Genomic DNA, 25,353 nt, shown 5'->3' with positions numbered 1-25,353 from the left:
AAGGGTCATTCAACCCCCAAAGGGGTCGCAGTCCACAGGTTGGGAACCGCTGCTCTAAACCAAGGCCACCAACTCTCACCCCGGCTCCACCTCCCACACCTCCAATGACTGCTGGTCTTCAGTTTCTTCTACTCCCCATACATGTTTGAATTCTGAGAATTATTTTTCTTTCATATTTTTAAATACCAATCTTCTAGACCACTGTTCCTCAAAGTGAGTGATACTGTGCCAGTGGACACTGGAACGATACAGGGGAATAGAGGGGAGCTAAAACAGCAGATACCTACACTTTACCCTGGCTTATGGGCTGTAGTTCAAACGTTTTTAATTGCCAGAGGGCACTGAGTAAGTTTTTTTCTTTTCTCCTGAAAATGGGGCGGTAGGTCAAATAAGTTGGGGAACCTATGTTTTAAGTCAAACAAACAAACAAAACTCACTGTCATAGCCAGGTGGTTCCAACTCATATTGACCCAAAAGGACAGACAGAGTAGAATGTCCCTATCGGACCTCCCAGACTTTGGAATCTTTACAGAAACAGACTGTCTCTCTCTCTCTTCTTTAGTGCGACTGGCTGATTTGAACAGCTGATTTAGGATTAGCAACTAAGGGCTTGAAACACTGTGCCAGTGGAATTCTCTACTTGCTAGTCCTCTGGAAGATGAGGTAGGGGTTATGATTCTCCCCAAAATGCTAGGTGAATGTTGTTTTCTTTTTCGTCTGATAATGAATGCAATTGAAATTAATTTAGGTACGTATGACTTCTATGACTCATTTGGTAGTTCTTATCCAATGACGATCTGAATAAGTGGGTGAAGAAAGAATAGCTTGTGGAGACACTGCTTGCTTTACTCCCAGTGGCTGAAGGTTCTAGCCAGTCTCCCGACTCCTCTTCTTGGGGGTGGGACTCATTCCTTCGACAATAAAGAACCTCCACATCCCACCGATGGAACAGAAGTGGTATTCTCGGAGCACTTGTTTGAAGCTCAAGGATCGGCTGAGTCACTCTGTCATTAGAGGTCCTGAATGTCCTCCCCAGTTGGTGGGAGAGATCGTAGGTAACAATTCTCAGCCACTGATCTCACCCAGAGCAACCAGAGTTGCCCCCAAACCATTGGGGAATTCAAGAGCAAATCCAAACCAGTTGACGTTGAGCAGATTGTGACTCATGGCAAACCCACAAGTATTTCACTGCCTGATTTGCTGGAAGTAAGATCACCGGGCCTTTCTACCAAGGCAACTCTGGGTGTATTTAAACCATCAGCCTTCTGCTGATGATCCAAGGGCTTCGCCATGTGCACCACTCAAAAAGACTCCTTCCTGCCTTGAGGTGGGTTATTTCCCCTAGTCAGCGTAAGAACATCCACATGTGTTAGGCATATAAGACTTAGGGGTGTTATAATCATGAATCACCACTACTCAAGTTCAATGACTGATTATCAGGAGCTAAGTAGCAGAGGTGATGGCTCTCTAGGCCCCAATAGACAAACGTTTCTATCCTCAGCAAAATGTAGGTGACTTGTTTAGAGATCAAGACTTCAGCTATATTTGTCTCTCACTGTAGTAATCCTCGCCATAGGATTCAACTGAACGCTCTCACGACCCTAACACATGCCTGTATGCTATCACCATCAAGTTAAAAGCTGCCACCAAGGAGGTCCGAGATGGTGGTGGAACCTCACAGACTTTTTGAAGCCCCCGAATCGACGGTTAACCATCACAGTGAGGGTTGTGGTTTCTCTCCCTGATGAATAAACTGATGAAGTGCAGCTCACTTTGCTAAAGACGGCCACAGGCTCCCCATCAAAGGCTTTCTAACTGTAAGCTCTGATCATGACTGGGTCATAAACCCGGCCAAGACAGGACAAATCTCTGGTGGGCCTTTGGGCCACGGTGCCAGACCCAGCTGCTCATTCTGGCTCTTGTTTGATTGAAGTCAATGGGCTGACCCAGCTAGCAAGCATGCTCATATTTTAAATTTCTCCGCGAACAGCTGTACATGTGCCCAGAGGCTGGGGTGATGACCAAATCCTATAATTGCAAAATTTTAAAAGTGATAGTAATAAATAAATCCCAGCAAATTGGATTATGGTCTGCAGTGGAATTGCCAGCAAAGGCATTGGAAGGATTCTCACCAGGGATTTGCATCCCTTCGTTGTTCAGCAAGGCATTTGACGCTTTCTCTTGTCAACTGCATGCATGTTGCTAATTCTAGTTGGCTCATCCGTGTGTCAAACCCTGGCTGATGGCGAGCAGCCCATCAAGGCTTGTGCGGGGCTGAGTGACAGACCTCTCTTTGGGTGCTAATCCCCCACCCGGCCAGCTCACTCGGAGGGTAAAGACCCTTGCTCGACCTTGCTGTGTCTCGGTTTCTCCATTTCCGCCAAGAGGAGAAGGCTAGCTCTTTCCTTTAACCTGATACCCTGGGCCATTCAAGGAGCCTCGCGGTATCCCAAGATTAAGTTTTGTGATTTTTTACTGAGCTAGTGAAGAAAGTGGTAAAAAAGAATTACTCCTCAGAAGAAAAGAAGTAGGTTTTGAAGTTCTCCTGACCAATTCTGTATTGCTTTTCTGTGTTTACTATTCAAGACATACATTGGTGACTTCCTCCACAGATCGCATTCTTCTTCTTCATGAGATGCCTGTGAAGCTAGAACGTTTGGGGTAAACAAAGCGGCCAGAGCAGCAAAGGGAAGTGTTCAAGGTCACACAGGCAAACCTTAGAAATGCTGACGTAGGGCTTGTTTTTGGCCTTTGACCAGCCCTTGAGGAAATGCCTGTTCCCATGGTAATTCCTTATCAGCATCAAACGTTCCTGTTGGCTCATAATGCACTAATGGATTATATAAGTGCTGGAAACTATCTGCCTTTCATGCAAATCTCACAGGTAACAGACTCTGAAACCAGGTCAGTGCTGGCCCGTCAGCACTCCGGTGTCCTGACCCCGTGTCTAGAGCCGGGCAGCCTGCCAAGGATGACTTCGTGTAACTGGAGACTCAGCGGATCGTTACTCTAACACACCACCTCCAAAAGGCAGAAGAACTACCACTAATGACCATGAAAAAGAACAGCAATCATGAGAAAGGAACTAGATACTAAAAGTACCCTATGTCAAGCTTCTCGGATGTCATTAAGAAAATAACATATTACGGTGCAACAAAAGGGAAACTAGTGTAGCTTTTTGCTGGATCATTACATGTCCCTAACAGTTTAAACTTGGATCCTTTGATTACATAATAAAATATCTTTCTCTAAACTGTCCAGAATGTTTTAAAAAAAGAATGTTAATTAGACAGCATTTGCAGAAAGTAGATATTGGGCAGCTATGAATTATATGCCTGGTGTAACCACTTCCTGATCCATTTTAGGTTTTAACCAAACAGGTAAAAGAAGAGAATATTTCTGTGTTACAGCATGAAGATAAAATATTGTGTGTGTGAGCTCCCATATACATGTCCTGGACAAAAGCCACCTAGCTCGTGGCTCTCCCTCTGTTTCACTGACTTAAATGTTTAATGTAGAAATCCTTTAAGTGGTCCTTTGGGATGAGGGGAAGTGACTCAGTTCTAGGCCTTAGCCTTTGCTGTGGCGGTTCTGTCGTTGTTCATTTTTGATCTGCTGTGCGAGCGTGGGGGTAGTGCTGCAGGAGTGGACGCATGGATTGTCCCTGCCGCAGTCTCACATGGTTCTTCATCAAAGCAGAGCTCTGCCCCTGAGTCCATGGGGGGGGGGGGGGGGGGGCGTGCGCAGCACGTGAGTGCAGTAACGTTGGGCCAGAACTCCGCAGGAGAACCTTGTTTTCCTGCCTCTGGAGCATTTTCCACTTTTGCCAGGGTGCAGGTGCTCCACTGTCCTGTCCTCTCTGCGTTACTGGCAGATACTTGTGTTGTCCTTCTATTGCAGTTTCGGCTTTACACGGGTTTGGGCCTTTACAGGTGTCTGAGAAGGCTTCAGAAAATTTGTATTAAAAGATTATAAAATTTTTCCACAAACTTTTTGAAGCTGTACCATATCTCCAATTTGGGCAAATTAACTGGAAGATTACTTACCCCTTAGAGCTGCTGTGGCGTCATTTCCAGCTCATGGTGACACCGGGCGCACAGGGCAGGAAGGTGTGCCATAGATTTTTCAAGGCTCTGACCTTTCAGAAACCAATTGCCTGGGTTTACTTGCAAGGCATCATTGGGTGGATTCGACCCACCCACCTTCCTTTCAGCTGGGGCGCGGATCAGCATTTACACTTTGTGTGTGTGTGCGTGCAAGCGCTTTCTACTCCTACCCGTAAAGAGTTACACTCTAGATGAGGTACAAGAATAACTTTAAAATACAGGGTCTGGTCTCAGAAACTCATAGGGGGCAGCTTGACCTTGTCTTCTAGGGTCATTAGGAGTGGCCATCGACTATGGCAGTGAGTTTGTTTATATATATATATATTTTTTTTTTTTAAGTTTTCGCAATAATGTTAGCAATTGCTTACAGTGTAGAATGAAGAAAAGCTTCTTCTCGGGGAGGCGTATTTTGTCTCTAATTTGGTTTAGGATGACCTGGGCATAGTAATGGTAAAGAGGAGATGGGTGTTGTTTCAGTTTTATCACCGTTTTCAATGCTCCACAGCATCCATTTCATTTCCTGCACCAAGGCTATGGTGGCCTGCCCATGATGCTCCCCCCACTGCAGACCCGGGTCCCTCCGTCTGCCTCTCCGTGGCCTCTGTCGTTCCCCAACCTCTCTGTCATTCCAGCAGTCCTATGAAATCACTTCTGCTTCCCTTGTGACGTTTTGTGTGGCTCAAACAAGCCCTGGGTGTTCCCTGTCATCTCCAGCATGGAAGACTCTGGTCTGAGTTTGCCCAGAGGCACACCCGAGGACCGATGTGGCTGTCATGGGAAACCCCGTGAAGCACAGTTTCACTCCGACACTCACAGCGTCACCACGAGTCAAGTGGCCCCAAGACGTTTGAGTGCTTCCTTAGTCTGTTCTTGCTTGGTTTTAAAGAAGGCAAGTCCCTCTGCATTATGGGAGCGCTCCGGGGGCCTGCAACACTCCGTTCTGACACCCTGCTCTCTGGGGATTCTCGTTTCTCCTCCCCTAGAGAATCAGGGAGGAGTCCTGGTGGTGCCAACACAATCCACAAGGTTGGCAGTTGGAAACTAGTAGCCTGTTCCCAGGGAGAAAGGCAGGGCTTTCTGCCCCTGTGAGCATCTAGTCTTTCGGACTCGCAGGGGCAGCGGGGGCTCGATAGAGTCACTAGAGTTGCCGTTGACTCGCTGGCAGTGAGTTTGGGGTTTTTTTTGTTTGTTTGTTAGAGGATCGAGAGAGCAAAGCATGCATAACATTGGACACATCTGCTGCACCAGCCCTCTTTAAAACGTTGAAGAGCAAGGATGTCACTACAGACAAAGATATTCCTGATCCAAACCATGGTATTTTCAACTGCCTCATGTGCATGTGCATGAACACGGATGCCTCGATGATGGCGCTGGTTAAGATATTGAAGGTATCATGGCCCCGTAGATGTGAAGACACTGAGACTTCATTGCATGTACGTTGGACGTGTTATCCGGAGAGTCCAGGCCCTGGAAAAGGACATCATGCTTCAGTACAGTAGAGGGCATGGAGAGTGAAGCGGCCTCTGGAAGAGATGGATTAGCACAATTACTACAACAATGTGCTCACGCAACAATGCTGAGGATGCCGATGGCCCCCGCAGTGCCTTCTTCTATTGTACATAGGGTCGCTCCGACTCGGAACTGACACTTCGGCCCCAACATCAGAGAGTCCTCAGCCTGTGCCCACCCATCTCCTGCAACTGCGCTGTCCTTCCTGCACGAACACACCTGCGCACATCCCTAATGGCACTTCCAGAGAAGGACTTATCCAACCCAGGCTACATGCCTCAGGCACCTCCTTGAATACTCAGGCCCTTAGGAATACCCACTCCCGCTCTCGGTGTCCACCTCTTCAGCCGCCCCAGGCTCTCCCGGTGCCCCTCTGCAGACCCCTCAGAGGAGGAGAGCGGTGAGGCCCGACCCCTGGGTGCTGGTCAGCTCTTGGGGTCCTCACAGCAGGGTCCGTGAAGAGGCCTGAGCTCCAGGCAGCTCTGGGCTATCAAGGAAGCCTGATCCCATCACGAGGAGGAGATTGCCTTGCTGCCTAGCAATGAGAATGGCATTTAAAATTCAATATCAGGAAAGATATTGACGAGATTAAGGGCCTGGAGGAATTGATTTATGAGGAAAGACCCAAGGAATTAAATATGTATAGCCTGGTGTAATGGGATATTAGGCTCCAAGCACAATTTCATTTCTCTGATGCAGTATTTCTGTTATCAGTCATCTGAATGGGAGAGTTCTCTCCGAGAGATGTGTCTCCCTGCGGGCTCACGGCCAGCCGCAGGCAGAGAGGGCGGCGCCCTCACCCTCACACCTCAGTGCACATTGAAGTGAGGTGCACCCTCAGACAGACGCAGATGGCATTTTAGAGCAGACTACATCTTAACCCACCTCACCCCACCCCCAGCCTGACAAGGAAAGGCAAGTTCTGTCCCTATTAGTCCGCCCTTGCCCCCCAAGGAGAGAAGTGAAGGTTGGAGGTACCAGGAGGTAAATGCTTGTCTTTCCCCTGGAGGCCATCCTCTCCTCTGTGGGGAACGCAGAGACGTGTGTTTGCCTTCCAGCACGCCCTTAGGTTGTGATACTCAGCGCTCATTGTGTGTGTGTGTGCGCATGCTAAAACTATCAGGAGACCTCAAAAAATGTTGTGGAAAAAAGTCCCTTTTCATTTTTCTTCCGACTTTCAGCCGCCCCCCCCCCCCCGCCATCGTATACATAGCAGGCTTCACCTATTGCCCATCACGTCGCTCAGCCATCACCATCCAACCTCAGAGTTCCCCCTCCTACCCTCTCCCCCGTCCTCCCATGGTAGCCACTCTACTTTGCCCACTTCGTTTAAGTTGGATCATACATCATCTGTTCTCAGGGGCTAACTTCATCCAAGGTTCACCCGTTTTTCTTTAGGGCGGAGTGGTAGTCTATTGTGTGTATGTACCATGTCTTGTTTATCCATTTCTCAGTTGATGGCCCTCTGGCTCCTTTCACCTTGGACAGTACACATCTTACATGTCCCCCAGTAGTCAAGGATTGGCCCAGGCCCTACCTGTTACAGGTAAAGCAGGTTCAGGAGCAGCAGCAGCAGGACCTAGGCCTGGCTGGTACTAAAGTCACTGAGAACCAGAACAGATGGAGGTGGGGTGGTGTCTGCAGCGTCCTGGGGGTGGGGGGAGAAGAAGAAAGAAGCTGTAGAATGAGTGATGGGTAGCTGGATCTCACCAAGACATAGGCTTGTGGTGTGGGGTTCAGGACCTCTAGCAGGAGAAGGTGATGAGGGTCTAGTAGAGTTGGCCACAGGTAACGCTGTAGGCTGACATATTGGGAGTAGTCAACTTAGAGTCAAGAGGCACACCCAGAGTGGAGCTGGAGGCTGGTATATATTACCTTGTAACCAGATCCAGAAACAACTTCTGGGATTGAGCCATCCAAATGCATCATATTCACCATGGCCTAGATGAAAAATTCCTTTTGGAAAGTTCCTGCCTGTCATCCCCTGAGATGATATTGCTGACCTTAGGCAGACTTATCCCACTGAGTAGGGCATCCAATTACAACATAGTTATGGAGATGGAATAATATTTTTGTAACTGAATCCCAAGAGCAAATATATTTTAAATTGATGACACACTCCACAGGATCAAATATTTCCAGTCTCTTATGCATTGACATTCAGTGGCTCCTTTCCAATACTTGGGGGCAGAGGGGATTCTAAGTCAGAATGAATTTCCTGAGCCCATTCTCCTAACCTCTATACTGACACCCCAACCTTTCTATGGGGAGAGTGCATTGGCTGTGACCCTTGGGAGAGCACTATGTGTCAACCTAACTTAGTTCTGGTGGCTCTCATGACTTCCTACTGAGCTAACATCTGAAAGACAGGATTCTTGCCGTTCCATTTCCTCTGTATCCTTCACATTATCCCGCCTACCTCTGTGCACATCATAGCAACTGGGCATTTCTGGAAGGGATGAATGAATGGAAATTGCCAGATTGTTTTCAAGAACTAAACATAAAATAAGCATTAGGGAACTCATGAAAGGTAGGAGGGGAGAATGGGTATGTGTCTGTTGGGAGGTGGATGGAGTATTCGTCACTGTCCGTATGCATCTAGCTCATGGAATGAGTTCTGATCAGCCACCAATCTACAGGCTACTCCTCTGCCATTCCCACTGAAGATGCCAAGTCAGTGTGCCATGTTGGGGCCCCCTCGTGTGTGCTAACCACCCCTTCCCTTCCCAGATGTCCACCAGCCCTGCTGAGCTTCCTCAGTTCACACAGGTGTGAGAATGTCAGCTGACAATGGGACGTCACTGGAGCACTTCCTACGAGGCTTGGTGGTGCAGTGCTTACATGCTTGGCCAGTGGTTCAAACACACCTGCCACTCCACGGGAGGAAGGCATGGCCATCTGCTTCCATAAGGAGCACAGCATTAGAAAAGCCCTGTGGCGGCACCGCCCCTCTGCCCCATTAGGTCCTCTCGACTCAGAGGCAGTGGGGTGAGCTGGGTTTGACTAGGTGACTTTTCATGAAACTAAGCTGCTTTCTCTTCTGTTAGCCCAATGAGCACTTCACACAGGTCACAAAGGACACAGTCTAGGCCAGGAGTAAAAATGTCAAGTGTCCAGGTAGAAGTGGTTACTGTGAGAACTTTAAGCTTGGCACGGCCTGATTTCCATTTCAAATGGACTGCGCAGTGTGTTACCCAGATAGAAACCAGTGTGGGAGGCAAGAAAATTGAGTTGTGCAAGTGATCTGGCTCTTCCAGGCAGGCTGGCCTTGGATCCATGACTTAACCTCTGCCTGCCTATGCGTTTCCCATCTGTAGAAATGGAAATGTGACCTCACTTATTCTGGGGCTCCAAATAACATTTGTAATGCTCTTTGAATTTGTCAGTGAGAAAGACCCATTACACACTGAAGTCTGCATCCCAAAGAGCATTACAAATGATCCTATTAAATCAGTGGCCTGGAAATATCAAGATGTGTCAGGTACAGCATTTATTTACCTGCCTGCTGTCCGCCAAAGTATTTCTGCTTGATTGGCATATGGATAATTGTCTAATTGGAACACACTCAATTGTAACCACCAAAAAAATGTAATAGTGCATCTGTTTAATGCCATGCTCTCCAATTGCTGAATTAAATTTATGCTGTAGTCAGCCAGTCCAACCAAGGGACTCTTCTGATTAAGTCTCAGCTGCCTGTGAACTTCTGTAATTGAAGCACCCTGGTACTTAAAAATCCCAACTAGAAAGAACAGCGGACAGTCTCATAAATTTCATGGGAAAGGGGACTAGAAAGGCTTATTGTTTTCCCAGGGTATCTAATCAAACCCAGAACTGCGTTGCATCCATAAGTATTCTATTCATTTGCTTATATTTCATAAACAAAAGTAAGAATTACTTTTATAGAATGTCAAAAATGGTTGGGGGTTGGGGGAGCAGGTAGATGGTCTTGATTGTATTTCTCCTCTAGGCCAAGGAAGTGACTCTACTGCCTGACCACATTGTCTCGGGGCAGCACAATGCCTGGCCAGAGAAGGCTCTTTCCCATTTGCACAGAGACATCATCCAGCTTGGGGTTGGCCCCAAAGCCACATTTGAGGTGGGACTTAGAGATTGAGGAGCAATCTTCCAGGGAGAATTCTGGATAGGGCCTTGGCATCGGTCATGAAGGACTGTAACATGTCTGGATAAAGATGAGGAGCTTGTGTTGGCTTCTAGACATGAGACTGGGAGACCGACACCATGCTTTCAGGGGGGCAGTTAAATACATAAGTAGCCAACTCGTCTGGAGAGCAGGGTGATGGCACGGACATGCACAGTAGCCAGGGGAGGAAAGAGTGGGGCCTTGGCTGTGACAGTGACAGTGGATGGAGAGGTGGGCAGAGAGCTTGTGAGGGGAGAAGAGCTGACCTCGGGTTCAACTCCAGATGTCAGGTGACTAAGAGGCATCCACCAGGAGGGAGGGGGAGCCCAGGTTGATAGCAGCAGGCAAGGGTGTCATGAGTAGGAGGAGCTGGGTGACGCTGTGAGGTCTCAGGTCATTGGGGACCACCTCTGGAGAGCATGTAGTGAGGGGAGGGGAGGAGGAGCGGAGGAGGAGCAGGCTGGAGCAAAGCCCAGGTGACTCTAGGACAGCAGACTGAATGCAGTTCAGGGGCGGGGGAATCACATTGCAAAAGACCGAGGTTTAATTAAGCTCCAAAGGAGACAGTTTTTGTCCCCAACGACGCATTAGACATATTGGAGGTTTTAAGTGTATATGGTGGTGTCTGGGTCCCGTCCCGAGAGACTCCAAGTTAATTAGTCCTCTGTGGGCCTAGGCATCAGTACTTTTGTAAAGACCCCTCCCCCCCAATAGCACTTGAGGGCAGCCAGAATTAAGAACTGCTGCTTTCAACTGTTCTTTCAAGAGATGGGAATAAACTCTAGGAGCTAGGAAGAGGAGGTAGGTGGCTTTAGCTCACATCCCAGAGAAGTACAGACTGGGGAAAGTTGAGTGTGGCTGTGGGCACAACAATCTTGTGTGGTGGTGGGAGCCTGGTAACCTGCTCAGGCATCCTTCAGAGGCAATTGGCATGTGAACTTCTTGGGAACTGGCTCCCCAGCCCAACACTGGATATGCAGGCCCAGGAACCTCTCTGAGATGCCCACGGGGAACGTGCGCTCCCATGGTCCACAGCAGGGCAGGGAGAATTGGAGCTAATCCGAGTGGCTTTTACCTGGAGAGTGGTCTTACCCCATAAGCCAGTGTTTCTTGCAGTGGGTGATATCACCCCCTGAGCAGGGAAGTTGCTAGAATAGTCCAGGGGTGCTTCAAAAGCAGATCCCTATACTTTATCCTGACCTGGTGGTATGGTGGTTATGTGTTGGGTGATAATTTCATGGTCCCGGTTTGAAACCAGCTGTCTGAGGAAGAAAGACAGTCTTGGAAACTCACAGGTGCAGTTCTTCCCTGCCCTATATGGTCTCTCTGAGTTGGCATCCACTCGATGGCAGTGAGTTTGGGTTTTGGTTTTGATATTGATAGGCTGTTTTTAATTGCCAGGGGTGAGTTGAAAAAATATATTTTCTGAAATGAAACAGTAAGTCAAATAAGTTTGGGAACCTATGCCATAGACCATTGTGTTAGTCTGTTTAGACTAGAGAAACAAATCCATGGACACACATGTGTATAAGAAAGGTTGATATACAAGAGCAATTGAGCATGGAGAAAACATCCTAGTCCAGTCCAGATGAAGTCCATAAGTCTGATATTAGCCCATATGTCCGAAACCAATCTATGAAGTCCTCTTCAGATTCACGAAACACATGTAATGAAGCCAAATAAAGGATGAACACAACCCAGTGGGTAGAAATTCTTTGGGTCCAGTGGTGTTGTAAGCATCTCAGTGCTAGCAGGGGTGGCTCTGTGGCTTCTCCAGCTTCCGAGGTCTGGTTGTGTCCATGTGCCATGTCTTCTACAATGTCTCCCAGGGAGTAGCAGAGAGAAAAGTGTCCTCTGCCTCCAAGGAGGAAGTGTCAGAATTCTCAGAAGGCCATGCCCACACAGAAGTCTCATTGGCTATCTCTAGATTGACAGCCTAGACTATATCCTAACACTCTTAATCCTTAAATTGACACCAGATTAAGTGACTCCCACAACCATTATGCAGACATCAGAAGCAATAGATCTGATACATATACCTCAATATCTTAACAGCATAACCCAAACCCGCTTCCATCTTGTCAGTTCTGACTCACAGCAACCTGGTATAACAGATTTCTGCACAGGTTCAGACATTTGGTGTATGTGCTTGGCTGAGGAGCCATCTGTGGGATTATGACTGAACACCTCTAAGTCAGAATCCCGCCCAGGAGGAACGATATGGCAGCTCCGCGGAGCCTCGGTTGGCCTCGGATAGCTGGCGCCCCGCCGCCCCGCTGCGCATTGGGACCTGGGCCAGGTGCGGAGTGCCCCTCGTCCCGGGAAACGGAGCGCGGCCGGAAAGGCGGCCGCCCCCCCACCCCCCTTCACGCACCGCACGTTCGTGGGGAGCCTGGTGCTAAACCATTCATAGACGACTGCTTCTGGGTCGGGGTTTCGGACGTAGCAGAGCAGCTCCCTCGCTGAGATCTATTGAAAGTCAACCCTCGACACAAGGGTTTGTAAAAAAAATTTTTTAACAAAAAAAACCAAACCAGATTGATGACACTGTCAATTTTTATGGGAGTAGACAGCCTTGTCTTTCTCACACAGAGAAGCTAGTGGGTCTGAACTGCCGATCTTGCGGTTAGCGGCCCAGTGCCTAGCCTACAGCATCTCCAGGCCTCTACAATGCTTAGTTAAACTAAACCAATAAGAAAGATGAGCCAGTATCATTACATAAAAATAGACAACCACAATCTGTATATTCTACGGAAGCACAGCCAAATAAGAAATACACTGAGCCAGGAAAGTCGTTGCTTATGCTTCCAGAAAGAAGGGAGTAGAAAACGAGGATGAGAGAAAGGGAGAGATGGTGTTTGGCTTCAAAAGATCCCAAGGAACCATGAAGAAGGATGGAAGCCTACATGCATGGGAAGTCAGGCCCCAAGGGAAGGCCGTGTGTGTGTGTGTGTGTGTGTGTGTGTGTGTGTGTGAGAGAGAGACTAGAACGAGGAAGCGCTGTAAATGTGTAGGTGAGATGGAAGTCTTCAACAGAGCCTGACTTCTTCTGTCCTCACGTACACACAGGAAGATCCTGGGGCAGCTTCAAGTTGGGGTGCTAACTGCAAGGGCTGCGATTGGAAGCCACCAACAGGGGGAGCTCTACCCTGCCCTGTAGGGTCGCTTTGAGTTGGAATTGTCTCAGTGGCAATGAGTGTGGTTTTGGTTTTCGGTTTACATAGTCCTGGTAACTGCAACCAACCTTCCAGTCAGCAGCCAAAGTTTTTCCTGGCACCCCATAAAGACTTCTCCCTGCCCCCTCTCTCCCTATGAATGCAACACCTTGTCCTTAGAGATACACCAGAAATTTCACAAGCAAAACAGACAGCCATGAACACACTCACCCAGAGACAGTATCCAGTTATTTTCTAAGGACTTATTGCCAAATTCAATATTTTTTAACCTACGCCTTTAAAATTTTCCGCCCTTGATTTTGAAAGTGTGTTGTGACCTTCTTCAGTGTCCACGGTCAATTTTCATGAGGTCATCTTGACTGCCTCCCTGGTGCACGCTCATTGATGGAGGCACTGTCATGAAGCACCCCTCTTTGGGGACAATAGGTGTTCCTAACATTTGCTACCTCAAGGACGGGCGTGAACAAAACTGAGACCTGCCTCTAAAGACAATTCTCCAGCTTTCATTTGCCTCATTTGTCAAAGAGGCTTAGAGATTGGACTTGAAATCATCTAACGAAATAAAATTCATTCGGTACCACCTAAGGCAGGGCCCCCGACACGTCTAGAGTTGTTCTGGACCAGCCGTGAGGGACAGTGAAGGAACAAGTCATCCCCCGTCATTTGCACTCAGTTGTTTCAGGAGGTTGGCGTTGTGCCAAAGCCCAACAGGGCTTCCCTTGGTTCTGTGCTGCAGTCAGTTGATGCGCAATGGAATCCCAACCTCCATTGCAGGAGCCGGCCTGGCATGGGAGGATGACCTCATGCAATTGCTTGACATGGCAGCTAGTGAAATAAGACTCACAGGGTTGTTAGAAAATTGCAACAATAACGACAACAACAACAAAAGCCCTGCTGATGCCCAGGAGACAAAAAGACAAAGTAGGTTCTCAAATTTCCACCCAGAACCAGACATGTGTGTCTCTATGAGGCTGGACACGTTTCAGCAGAGCACATAAGCAAAGGAATACACGGAAGAACAATTTGGCAGTCTACTACAGAAAAGACAAACGCCGCAAACCCAGTAGACAGCACAGATCTGATCCCATTGTGCGCGACGTCTCTGGGAGGCAGGCAAACCCCATGGCAACCAGGAATCGCAGCGGCCAAGCTAGGACAGAATGAGCACATGCAAACGGCCAAGGACAGCATGCTTTCTTGCACACACCACCACCGATGCACTCAACGCATTGTGGCCCGAACACCGATGTTGGAATGTCTCCCTTACCCCTTCCAGTAGAGGTGTGCCTTGGAGTCTTCTGTGCTCATGCAGAGCAGGACAGAGCAGACCTGCCTTCAGAGGGCTTCCAAGGCTGCACTCTGTCAGACACAGATCTCTGGGTGCTGGCGGGATCAAACTGCTGACTTCCGGGTAGCAGCAGGGTGCTTAGTGCTCAGAGCCTGGTGGTTAAGAATTGGCCAGGCAGCCCTGCAGAGCGGCCTTGATGTTGGAAAAGGCAGCTACCTGTAGCGCAGGATTGCACACATATTTTCATTTCACTGCCAAAACAAAACCCACTGCCTTCGAGTTGCCCCTGACTCACAGTGACCCAAGAGGACAGGGTAGCACTGCCCCCTTGCCTCCCAGCAGCCTCATAGGGCAGGGTAGCCGTGTTCGCTGGAGTGTCCCAGACTATACATCTTTACAGGAGGAAACAGCCCCCTCTTCCTCCTGAGGAGGGGCTGGTGGGTTCAAACTGCCGACCTTGCAGTTAGCAACCTAGGATGTGCGCCACTAGGTCGCCTTTTCAAGTCACGAGTGCAGCCTGGTTTATGTACAGCAGCCAGAGAAAGACCCTTCTGTGTCTCCAAGTGTGTCCTTTGTTGTCAAGAAGGTTTGAGTAAACATTGCTCTTCCCAGTGCCTGTTTAGAACCACTCGCATGTTATTCTCGACCATGTGCATCTAGATTAGCATCTAACCATGTTCCCAGTGAATTAGTGCCGAGTAGTGCGGGCCTTTTGGCAGACAAGGTAAGCGTCCACGTGAGTTATAGTTGGCAGGGCCGTGGAAGCTCAAGGCTTACAAAAATCCCTTAAAATAGCAGTGTCGGCCATAGCTTAGTGTTTTGACAGCTTATCTCAGCAGTTTTCTGGGCTGATCTATTGATTGCAGTTTGGGCTTCAGTCTGCTGATCTAATAAAACACCGCGTCATAACCGAGGAAGTGAAGAGGGGGCATCCTTGGGGAAGAAGTGTCTCGAAAGCCCTTAGCGCCTGTGCGCGGAATGACGCAGGCTCATTATGTCAAGGGCGTTCAAAACCAAGGACTCCATTCTTCCACCCAGCACCCTGTGGTTTGCCAACACCTTGTGGGTATTTTTACAGACTCGCACCGGTTCAAGGCCTGGACTGGGATCGTGCGAGCTGCACAGCACACTGCTTACATCGCGTCCCAAGCAGCCTCAGACTGTGTCCAAAGCTGCAGCGCTTGTTCATTCGGCTACTGGCCAGACCCCCACTCAACCAAACCCACTGCCACTGAGCCACGTCCCAAGAGGAGGCAGCTGGGCCGTGATGTAGTTGGTTGGCGCTCCAGGCTTGGCAGTGTCTTCGCTGGACCAGCATGGTGTCTGTCATATGACCTTCCTGAACTTCACTCTCCTCCTTTGTAACTGGACCGGAAAAGCCCATCTCCCAACTTCTTGTCATTGCAGTGAACCAAACACCACAGGACAATCTTCCCTGCTACCACGGAGCTGAACCCCACCCATAGAGACCCCTGTGTTGCTCAGCAGAACAACTGTAGGGAAGGGCATCTGTGCCTGTGGCCGTTACAGATGTGGATCAGTTGAAAAGGTTTGGAAAAACAGACAAAACGTTTTAATGGTGGATTGGGAAGGTTCACAGAGCCGATTGTTGGCAGAGCAACAAGTTGTACACAGTTTGCTTGTGGATCACCAGGCCTTCTGTGGTGCTGCCGGGTGGGTTCCTGTTGCCCATCTCTCAGTTTCTAGTCAAATGCAGACTGCTTGCACCAGTTAAGGACCTTGTAACACAGCTCAGGGAGGGGGAGGGAACACATACACACACACACAAACACACACACACACACACACACACACAGAGGTTTGGTTTTGTTTCAAAGGTGGAGCAGGACTCCAAATCATAAAAAAAGACCAGACACAGAGACTGGTGGAACCCCCAAGACTGTGGCCTGCAGTCCCCTTTCAGGTCTGGAACTGAGCTCACCCCTGCTTTCCAGGGATCTGCTATCAGCCCAACAGTCTAAGGGGGTCGGTCTGTAACACTAGTGAGGTGCCCCCACCGCAGCATCATCAATCCTCTTGAGACCAAAGGCAGCACTGACCAAGGACATAGTTGAGCCCGGGACAAGGCCAACAAGGAGATGCAGCGAACTGTGTATGGCTTGTGGACCAGCCAACAATCAGCTCTGTGGACCTTCACACTTCACCATTACAAAGTTTGTTTGTTGTTCGAAACTTTTTCAACTGAAGTCCAGACTGAACTTTAAGACGTGGCAACCCCCTCCTCTTCATTTTCGCTGGCCTTTCTGAACATTTCCAATTAACCCAGCTTCCTGCTGCTCCTACTGATCCTCAATCGCCTTTGGTTTCCATAGCAATTGCTGACCATCCAGGAGGAGCTAAACAACAAAAAATCCGAACTGGAACAAGCCAAAGAAGAGCAGTCCCACACACAGGCATTACTCAAAGTTCTCCAGGAACAAGTAAGTAGCAGAAGCTTGCTTTTGTGTTTGTCTGTTTGGTATTTTTTTGGGGGGGGTGGGGGTAGATGATGGGGGATCCCTCCCCTGAGTGTCATACCTGCAGACCTCACTGAAGCTAGTCTGTGCCCTGTCAGAGGTCGGAGCAGGGCCAGTGTGTAGAACTTAAAGTCTCATTCCTGGTCTCTCTCCTTGCTCACTCCTGTTGCCCTGTGGACCATCCTGGCCTGCCAGCCTCAGACAAACATCCCTTCCAGAAGACAAAGGAATTTTGTTACAGTTTTTCTTTTTTTAATGTTGGCAATGGAGATAGCTTTCATAGTAGGTTTGCCTCCCGTTGAAGCCTAAGAGCAGGGAAAATGAGTTCCGCAGAGCCCACGCCGCTCCTGCAGACATGAATAAGAAGGTCTGATTCATGGTGACATTAAAAAACATATCTTTCCCATGCATCAGGCCACTTATCTAACCGTGGTGAGCGGCGACTCTTTTATGTGACATGTGTAAATCTGATCGTTTTATCCCGGCTTTCTTTGATACTAAACTGGAGCCTGACGTTGATAAGTGGACCGGAAAGCATTGTCTTTCGGTGAGGTAAGATGGGTCGCTTGGCAGCAGAGTGAAACCGAGCCTCCCCTGGTCCCCAATGATGCAACCTGTAGTGACTGAGAGGGGGAGTCACACATAGGAGCCCGGGCGGAGCCCTGTGAGGCCATCCCACATTGCTGGCTTTAAGTATCTTCATTCATATGCAACAGCTTGCATAAAGATCACTTATCCGAATGCACACCTACCTTCAAAAGTGATTTTAAAGAAATGGAGTAGAGAGTGAGCCCAAGCCCACCATGAATCATCTTACCAAGTGGCTTTCCTTTTCGAATGCTTTGATATCAGCAAAACGTTGGTTTACTTACTTGGCCTGAAAGTGTTAAGTGCTTATGATCTGTAGGGGATGTGGAGACTGTAGAGAGTCTCTGAGCCCATTAGATAGAGGCTTTGAAGGAAAAAGCTTTACAAAATTAATCATTGTCTTTATATGAATGACACAGATTCATTAACTTACACCAAAGCCATATGATTCTGAATAAATTAGATTGAGCTGAAAATGCATTGTCCTTGTTGGGTAGCATCAAGTTGGTTGTGACTCACATCTACTATATGCACAACAGAACAAACACTGCCAAGCCCTGCCCATACTCACAACTGTTGTTTTGTTTCAGCCCATGGCTGTTGTCACTGTGTCAGTCTATCTCATTTAGGGTTGCCATGGGCAACAGGGCCCTACTAATTAACTATATCTCAATTTTCACTGGCCAATTTTCAGAAGTACATTACCAGGTACTACTTCTTAGTCTGTCCTCGTCTAGAGCACCGAAGCCTATTCACTGTGGGTGACCCTGCTGGTATTTTAAATAATGGTGGTGTAGCTTCCAGTCTCGCAGCGACATGCATTCATCCCTCCACCATATAAAAAGTGACAGGTAAAACCGAAAAACACACCAAACTCACTGCCATCTAGACAATCCCAACTCATAGCAATCCTGTAGGACAGGATAGACCTGCCCCATGTGGGTTTCTGAGACTATAACGCTTTATGGGAGTAGAAAGCCTTGTCTTTTTCCCTGGGAGCGGCTGGTGCCTTTGAACTGATGATGTTGAGGTTCCCAGCCCAATGATAACCACCATACCACCAGGGCTCTTAAGTGACCGGCAGGTGGACTCAAACTCACAGTGACCTAGCATCTCATTGTCGGTGGATACCATGGAGTTGATTTTGACCCTTACTGACCCATTTGACAGAATGGATCTGACTCATAGGGTTTTGTCGTCTGTAATCTTTAGGGAAATAAATTACCAGCCCCCTCTTTGGTGGAGCTCCCAGTGGGTTGGAAGCACCAACCTTTCAGGAACCAGCTAAGCTTTTAACTGTGCACCTGCAGGGCTCCTTGACTTACCACATCCAAACAACAGCTCGCTGCCATGAAGTTGATGCTGCCTGACAGCAACCCTGGGAGACACAGAGCACCTGCTCCTGTGACTCTGAGACTGGCTCTGCATGGGAGCAGAGCCCTCGGCTTCCTCCCAGAGTAGTTGGTGCTTTTGAACAGCTGACTTAGAGGTAGCAGCCCAACTTGTAACCTATTACGCCACCAGGGCTCCTTATCCAGCCACCTCGCAGACCTGAGATCACGGTTCTCCCCTTTCCACCATACTGAAAGGCCCCCAGCAAAGTGGACTTTGATTGGATCTAAATATGCCCAATGAGAGACACAGCCATGTCAGGTGTCTTGGTATCATGCCTCTCTCTCCTTGATTCTTCCCTGTAAGTTAACTTTAACTAAGACTGTGAAGGAGGGCAAGATCGCTTTTCTCTAAATGACTGATTCCTTTCGTTTGATTAGAAATCCAAGTCCCAGATGTAACAGTGGCTGGTGAGCTCTGCAGAAAGTTGGGGTCAATTTCTTCTTGTGCCATGAATTTTATTTTATTATTATTTTTCAATCATTTTATTGGGGGGCTCTTACAGCTCTAGTAACAATCCATACATCCATTGTGTCAAGCACATTTGTACATAAGCTGCCATCATCCTTTCCAAAATATTTTCTTTCTACTTGAGCCCTTGGTATCAGCTCCTCGTTGTTCCCCCTTCCCCACCCTCCCTCATGAACCCTTGATCATTTATAAATTATTATTAGCACAAAGCCCACCTATGATCGTTGGTGAAATATCCCTCCACTTGGCATGACTTTAAAGAAGTTGAAATAAGAGAATGGGAAGAGGATTCAGAGCTGAAATCATTGAAGGCCTGGGAAACACAACTGAGAAGGAAGCAGTATTAAAACTGAAGTGCTCACTTAAATGGGGGGGGTGTGATTCTTTGCAAGTAGTGGCGTGTACAGCAGCCAAGTGCATTTGTTCTAAGCCACCAGCAGACTCGATTGCCTGCTTACCTGGTGGTCTTTACAGCTGGGAACTTATCATGTGCATGTTCTTTGCCCCCCTTCTCCCCTCCACTGTCAGACACACACACACACAAACACACACATATCTATTGAACAACATACCTCTTAAGGTGACCAGACATCCCGCTTTGGCAGGAAGTCCCAATTTTTAACAATTTTTCCTGCATCCCACAGCACTTTAAAAAAGTCCCAATTTTTGGAAAAAATGCATGACAATCTAGGGTATGCGGTTTTAGGCTGCCCTGTGGCTATTTCGCCAGGATATGAGTTTTATCAAGGGTGTCCCGCTTTACCAATGTTAAAATCTGATCACCTTACTCTTTCCTCCATGAGTCTGGCCTGTCTTTGGATGTCTGTAGACTAGCTACCTGTGTGGAAGCCCTGAGTGGTGCAAACAGTTAAGGGTTCCTGATAGCCAACCAAATGGTCAGAAGTTTGAGTCTGCCCAGAAGTGCTTTAGAAACATGGTCCAGTGATGCACCTTCTAAAAGAGTCAGCTCTTGAGAACCCCATAAAGGGAAGCTCTGCATATGAGATCACTGTGTGGGGACTTGTCGCCCTGGCAACGGGAGCTGGAACCCTTCTTGTGGGAATACTCCCGCCGAGTGATAGAGATGTGGCCTAAACGAATGGCCTTGCCCCTGGAAGCTACGAGTTGCCCAATCAAGGGACTACTGGCCTGCCAGCACTTTATGGGCAGAGGTAAGCTGTTAGTCAAATTCACACCTATAGGTTTCCACAGAGCTTCCAGACCAAGACAGACTGACTGCACCCTCCTCTTTAAGAATGTGACTTTCACTTGAGGAGAATCCTGACTTTAAAACACAATCATTTCGCTCCACCTTATCCAGGAGGATCGTTGTATTCCCTTAAAGAGCTGCAGTCTCAGAAACCCACAGGGACAGTTCCGCCCTGCCCTATAGGGTTGCTGTTAGTCAGCATTGAGTCAATGGCAATGAGTTTGGCATGGTTGGCTCATCCCTCAAACTTTCCAAGAAGTCCTCTGCCCTCATACATACAAGTCCTCGTGCTAACATACATCATCTCCTGGGCCCCATCAACTGCAGGGCAGCTCATGCCCAGCCATTTGCCAAGGGCGGCTGGCTTCTTGCTTTGATCCTGAGCAGGTTTCAGCAGTGCTTTCAGACTCACACACACTGGGGAAACGGTCCCAAGGGAACACCCAGTGAGCCCCAAGAGTGTGACCATGGTATGCAGGGTCACCATGTGCCAGAGACCTTAACAACACCCAGTGGGAGCAGAGCAGCTCACTGGGTTCCCAGGGCAGCCGGGGACTGGGGGTTTGGGGGAGAAGGATGGAGCCGGCTGGCTAGGGGCCAAGCCATGGCTGGCCTGGAGCTTGCCCTGTCAGGAGGAGGGCAGGTTTATTTGGGAGGTTCTGGGGAAGAGGCAAACCGTATGAGGAGACAGGTGGGCCGGGGTGGGGTGGGGGGCGGCAGGGTGCATGAGAGCAAGCGTGCCATAGGAGACAGGGCAGAGGGGGCATGGAGCCGCCAGCCTGGAGCTCATGTGAAAGGCAGAGGGAAAGCACCTAGCGTGTGTAGGCTGGTGAGCAGGTGGGCAGGCTCTTACTAAACGCCCTGTGTTTGGGCTGAAAGGGAATGGCACCTTTGGAGGCCCCCCTCTGTCCCTCACCAGCATGCAAGCAAGATGAGCAGAGATGCCGATGAGGCAGGGGAAGTTGGGGAACACTGGCGATGTTAGACAAGAAGTCAGAGGGTTGTGTTTAAAAGGTCCTTTTGTGCCCAGTGATTAGATAGGGCACTCTGCTGTGGTCTGGCATTTTATCCACTCTGCACGCTGCCCACCAGCCCTTGCGCATGGTATGTGTGCAGACAGGAGTGGCCTGTGCAGCCCAGGAGAACATTGGGGAAGGAGGCATTCTGCTTAGGAGGAGCACTAAAAGGCGCCTGATGACCCGGAGGCCTGGGCAATGGGCTGCTAGCGAAAAGTCAGTAGGTGGAACTTGCCACCTGCCCCGCAGGACAAAGATGTGACTGTCTGACGCCTTAAAGCAACGCAGGAGCAGGTCTGCTCTGCCGTCCAGGGTGCCTGTGAGCTGGAGAAGACTTGAGTACAGTGGGCTTTGGGCTTGGGAGTGATGCCCAAATGAGCTACTGTGCTGTCCCTGCTCCATGTCCTCCTGGAACCGTGGCCCAGCAGAGCCCCTCTCCTGGCATGAGGAGAAGGGCCCTTCTTGCTGAAAGTTTGTGATCACCTTAGAAAAGCTCTCAAGAAACTTTGGTTTTAATATGCACAAGTAGCCAGAAAGAGACTATTCTAAGTCAAACATACTGGTGGCATGTGTGCACTTAATATTTTTCCAAATTTAAATATTTATTTCTGACCATGAGTACTTTATATTCTGCATAAAAATGATGATGGAGGAGATGCTGCTGCCCAAACATCCTAAGCCAGGGAGAAACACCAGCAACAGCTGGAAGGCCTGCTCCCATCCTGCCCTACTCTGCCTCCTGGCATCTGCTTTGGACCAGACTAGGATACAATGCCCATGAGTGGTTTCCTGAAGCCTTCTGAATAAGAAGCCTTGGTGGGGTAGTGGCTTATGCACTGGACTGCTAATCATGAGGTCAGCAGTTTGAAACCACCAACCTCTCAGAGGGAGACAGATGAGGCTTTCTGCTCCTAGAAAGAATTACAATCAGAAACCTTCAAGGGGCAGAGGGGAGCAGTTCTATTCTATCCTATAGGGTCGCTGTCAGAATCAACTTGATGGCAGGGAGTTTGGTTTTCATTTTGGAATCTTCTACAATTTTCCTTCTAAGCCCTCTGAGGGGGAGGGGGAGCCAAGTGTTCCCTGTGCAAAACCCCATTGGAGAAGCGGCTTTTCTGCTGATGACTCCATGGCCCAGGAGCTGCTTTCCCAAGGCAAAGCGCCTGCTCCCTCTGAAACAGACTCACTGCCATTGAGTCAGTGTCATCTCATAGCGACCCTACCAGGCAGGGTCGAACTGCCCTGTGGGTTTCTGAGATTGTAACTCTTTATAGGAGTAGAAATCCTCGTCTTTCTCCCCTGACGGGTGATTTTGAACTCTGAGCCTTGGGTTAGCAGTCCAATGTGTAATTTCTACGCCACCCAGGGCTCCTCTCTCCCTGTAGATGGCCAGAAACAATGCCACCCCCCCAAAGATGATCTCCGGGAAGATGAGTTCAGTAGCCCCACAGCCTACGAAACAGCCACGGGTAGATGACGCACAGATAATCGTTAGTACAACATCATTTAGCTGCTGGCGACTTGCAAATGTTGCAGCGTTTAAATTAATACCAGTGCGGCAAGAAAATGAAATCATTTATTATTCGTAAAACCCGATTTTATACATTTTATGCCCATGGAACTGCTTTCTAATCTTATTATTTAAAAAATAATGACCAGGACCCATTTACTTATATATTTTTTATTTTTGCCAGCCATCAAGCTTCGTAAAATATTGGTCTCAAACTGGTCTCCAAAAGACTCATTAGAATTATATGTTCCATCTGGTTTTCCTCATAGGAAGTTTTATACAGTGCAACCTCAGATAAATCAGAGTTAACAAGATGATGTATACTTAATAGATACGCTTGCTGATTCTTGTTCTTTCCCCCCTCCCTTCTACTTCACAGCTAAAAGGTGCCAAGGAGTTGGTGGAGACTAACGGCCACAGCCATGAGGACCCAAACGTAGGTACCCCGCGCCTGGCGAGTGCTTTTCTCATTGGATGAGGGTTAGATAGCTGTGAGATGTGGCACTTTATCTCTTAAAGGCAAGCAGAGGCTCTGCCTGCTGCTGTGTGGGGTTTGCCAATAAAACATGGCACATAGCTTAGGCACATAGCTGCCATTAGCTTAGGTCACAGCTTGGCATAGGTGCTTTGTGTGTGTTCACTAACTGAAGGTTGGTGGTTTGAATCCGCCTCACAGTGCTCTTGCAAAAAGTCTTGGCGATCTGCTTCCGTATGCTTGGAGCCATTGCAAATCCTAGGGCACCCAGCTCAACTCTGACACACTGAGGTGGCCGTGCATCGAAATCAACTCATTGGTGCAGACGGCTGTTGGCTTCGGTGACCGGATGTCAACTAGAAAGTCACACCCCTGAATCCAGACTTCTCACCCCAGCAAGCGTGCCTGTCCCAAGCTGGCCATGAGTGACGTCCTGGAAGGCAGCATGGAGGAGGACCGTACAGGGTGACCAGGTGTACAGGGAAACCTGGGAGAACTTGAACGTGTTTTTCCAGGGGCACAAGTTGTCTGCTTCTGACTCGGTCCAGGTTTCCACTGCTCATTCAGTAGTGAATAGTGGACTCTTCTGTCTCGGACAGGTTCCCGTCTTACATAGGTTCACACCTCTGTGGTTTGCACTGTGATCTGCGGTCTGCAGACACTGGTTATTGTTAGTTGCTATCAAGTCAGCTCCCGACTCCCTGTGACCCAATGGAATGAAATGCTGCCCAGTCTTGTGCCGGACCCTTTATTAGAGGTGGATGGGACCGTGTGGTCCAGAGGATTTTCTAAATCCTTCCCCAGGCCTTTACTGCTTCCATCCATCCGAGTCCCCCCACTCTGCTGAAGCCTGGGCCATGTCACAGCGACAGGAAGGCCTCCACTGTCAGATGAGTGATGGCTGCACTGGGAGTCTATTGCCTGGAAAGCAACCCAGGTCTCCTATGCAGAGGCGAGTATTGTCCCCTCACTGCATGGGTTCCCCACAGGTACCACGCTCACGGTCCTAATGACGACCTGAGCTACTTCTCTTAGTATTCCTTGACCATCCCAAATACCCAGTGGTTGAAGTTGGGCCACGCACCCACTCTGCCTTGGGGATTCTTGAGTCTCAGATGGAATATTGTGTCATGGTTCCCCCTTATGTTTGATGGTTTCATTTTGTCTGAGTTGGACTCTTTTAAATCCCTGATATATGTATGCATTGGATTATCCTCATCTCATAGGAAACGCTGACTAAGCAGTTCCTCTTTTCACAGAACACAGAATCAGACATGGTAATGAATGCCTGATTAAACAAGAACTGGGAGAAATTATACATTTCATGTTCATTCTTGTTTTAATTATGAGTCTGACATTCTGAGCACAAGAAAGCCCTCTTAACAACCACTGTTGCCATCAAGCAGATATTGAACATAAGCTGTTTATTGAGAAGCTACTATGCACACAATCCTCTGCCAAGAGCTGTGTATGTGTGTAGGGTGGGGGCGGGGAGGACAGGGGTGCGATAAAGACTTGCTGTCTACCCTCAAGCAACTTAGAACCAAGCTCTGCCCTTGGCCCCTCAGTGTATCTTCGCCTCCCTGTGCTTCACTTTCCGTGTCTGTAAAATGAGCATCGACGCCTCCCCTCACAGACACATCATGCTGCTGGGAAGAGTTCAGGCCGGGAGAACCTCCTGTGGCCCTTGAATTCTTCCTTCTCCCGGCAGCCCCTGGGACAGCTGGCAGAGCTTCTCCAGAGGGTTTTCTTGGCTGTCATCTTGACAGAAGAAGGTCAGCAGGCCTTTCAGGGCACCAGTGTGTGGATTTGAACCTGCACCTTTGGGGCTAGTCCTGCTGTCAGGATGGTTTCTTTGTGCTGGGTAGTCAGGATGCCTTTCTGGGTCTGTAGGATTTTTGTCTGGCTCTGAAGAGTGAAAGGATTTAGATAATAGAAGACTGGAGCCAGAGTTGTATGCAACCATGTTGTGATACAAGTGGAGCTTCTGTTTC

The 25,353-nt window shown here is 48.7% G+C and overlaps 1 protein-coding gene across 2 annotated transcripts in view; it reads left to right on the top strand.

The window, feature by feature from the left end:
- ENOX1 (ecto-NOX disulfide-thiol exchanger 1) overlaps positions 1-25,353 on the top strand; it is a 483,696-nt gene that overhangs the window by 382,880 nt on the left and 75,463 nt on the right. For both annotated transcript variants that reach the window (XM_075563633.1, XM_075563632.1), the window contains 2 exons: positions 16,554-16,661; positions 23,264-23,320. In XM_075563633.1, coding sequence (XP_075419748.1) covers positions 16,554-16,661; positions 23,264-23,320 — 165 coding nt within the window. The remainder of the gene's footprint in view (positions 1-16,553; positions 16,662-23,263; positions 23,321-25,353) is intronic.

The sequence above is a fragment of the Tenrec ecaudatus genome, chromosome 11 (genome assembly GCF_050624435.1).
Source record: "Tenrec ecaudatus isolate mTenEca1 chromosome 11, mTenEca1.hap1, whole genome shotgun sequence".
In the NCBI taxonomy this organism is placed as follows: domain Eukaryota; kingdom Metazoa; phylum Chordata; class Mammalia; order Afrosoricida; family Tenrecidae; genus Tenrec; species Tenrec ecaudatus.
This window is presented reverse-complemented; position numbering and strand designations above follow the sequence as displayed.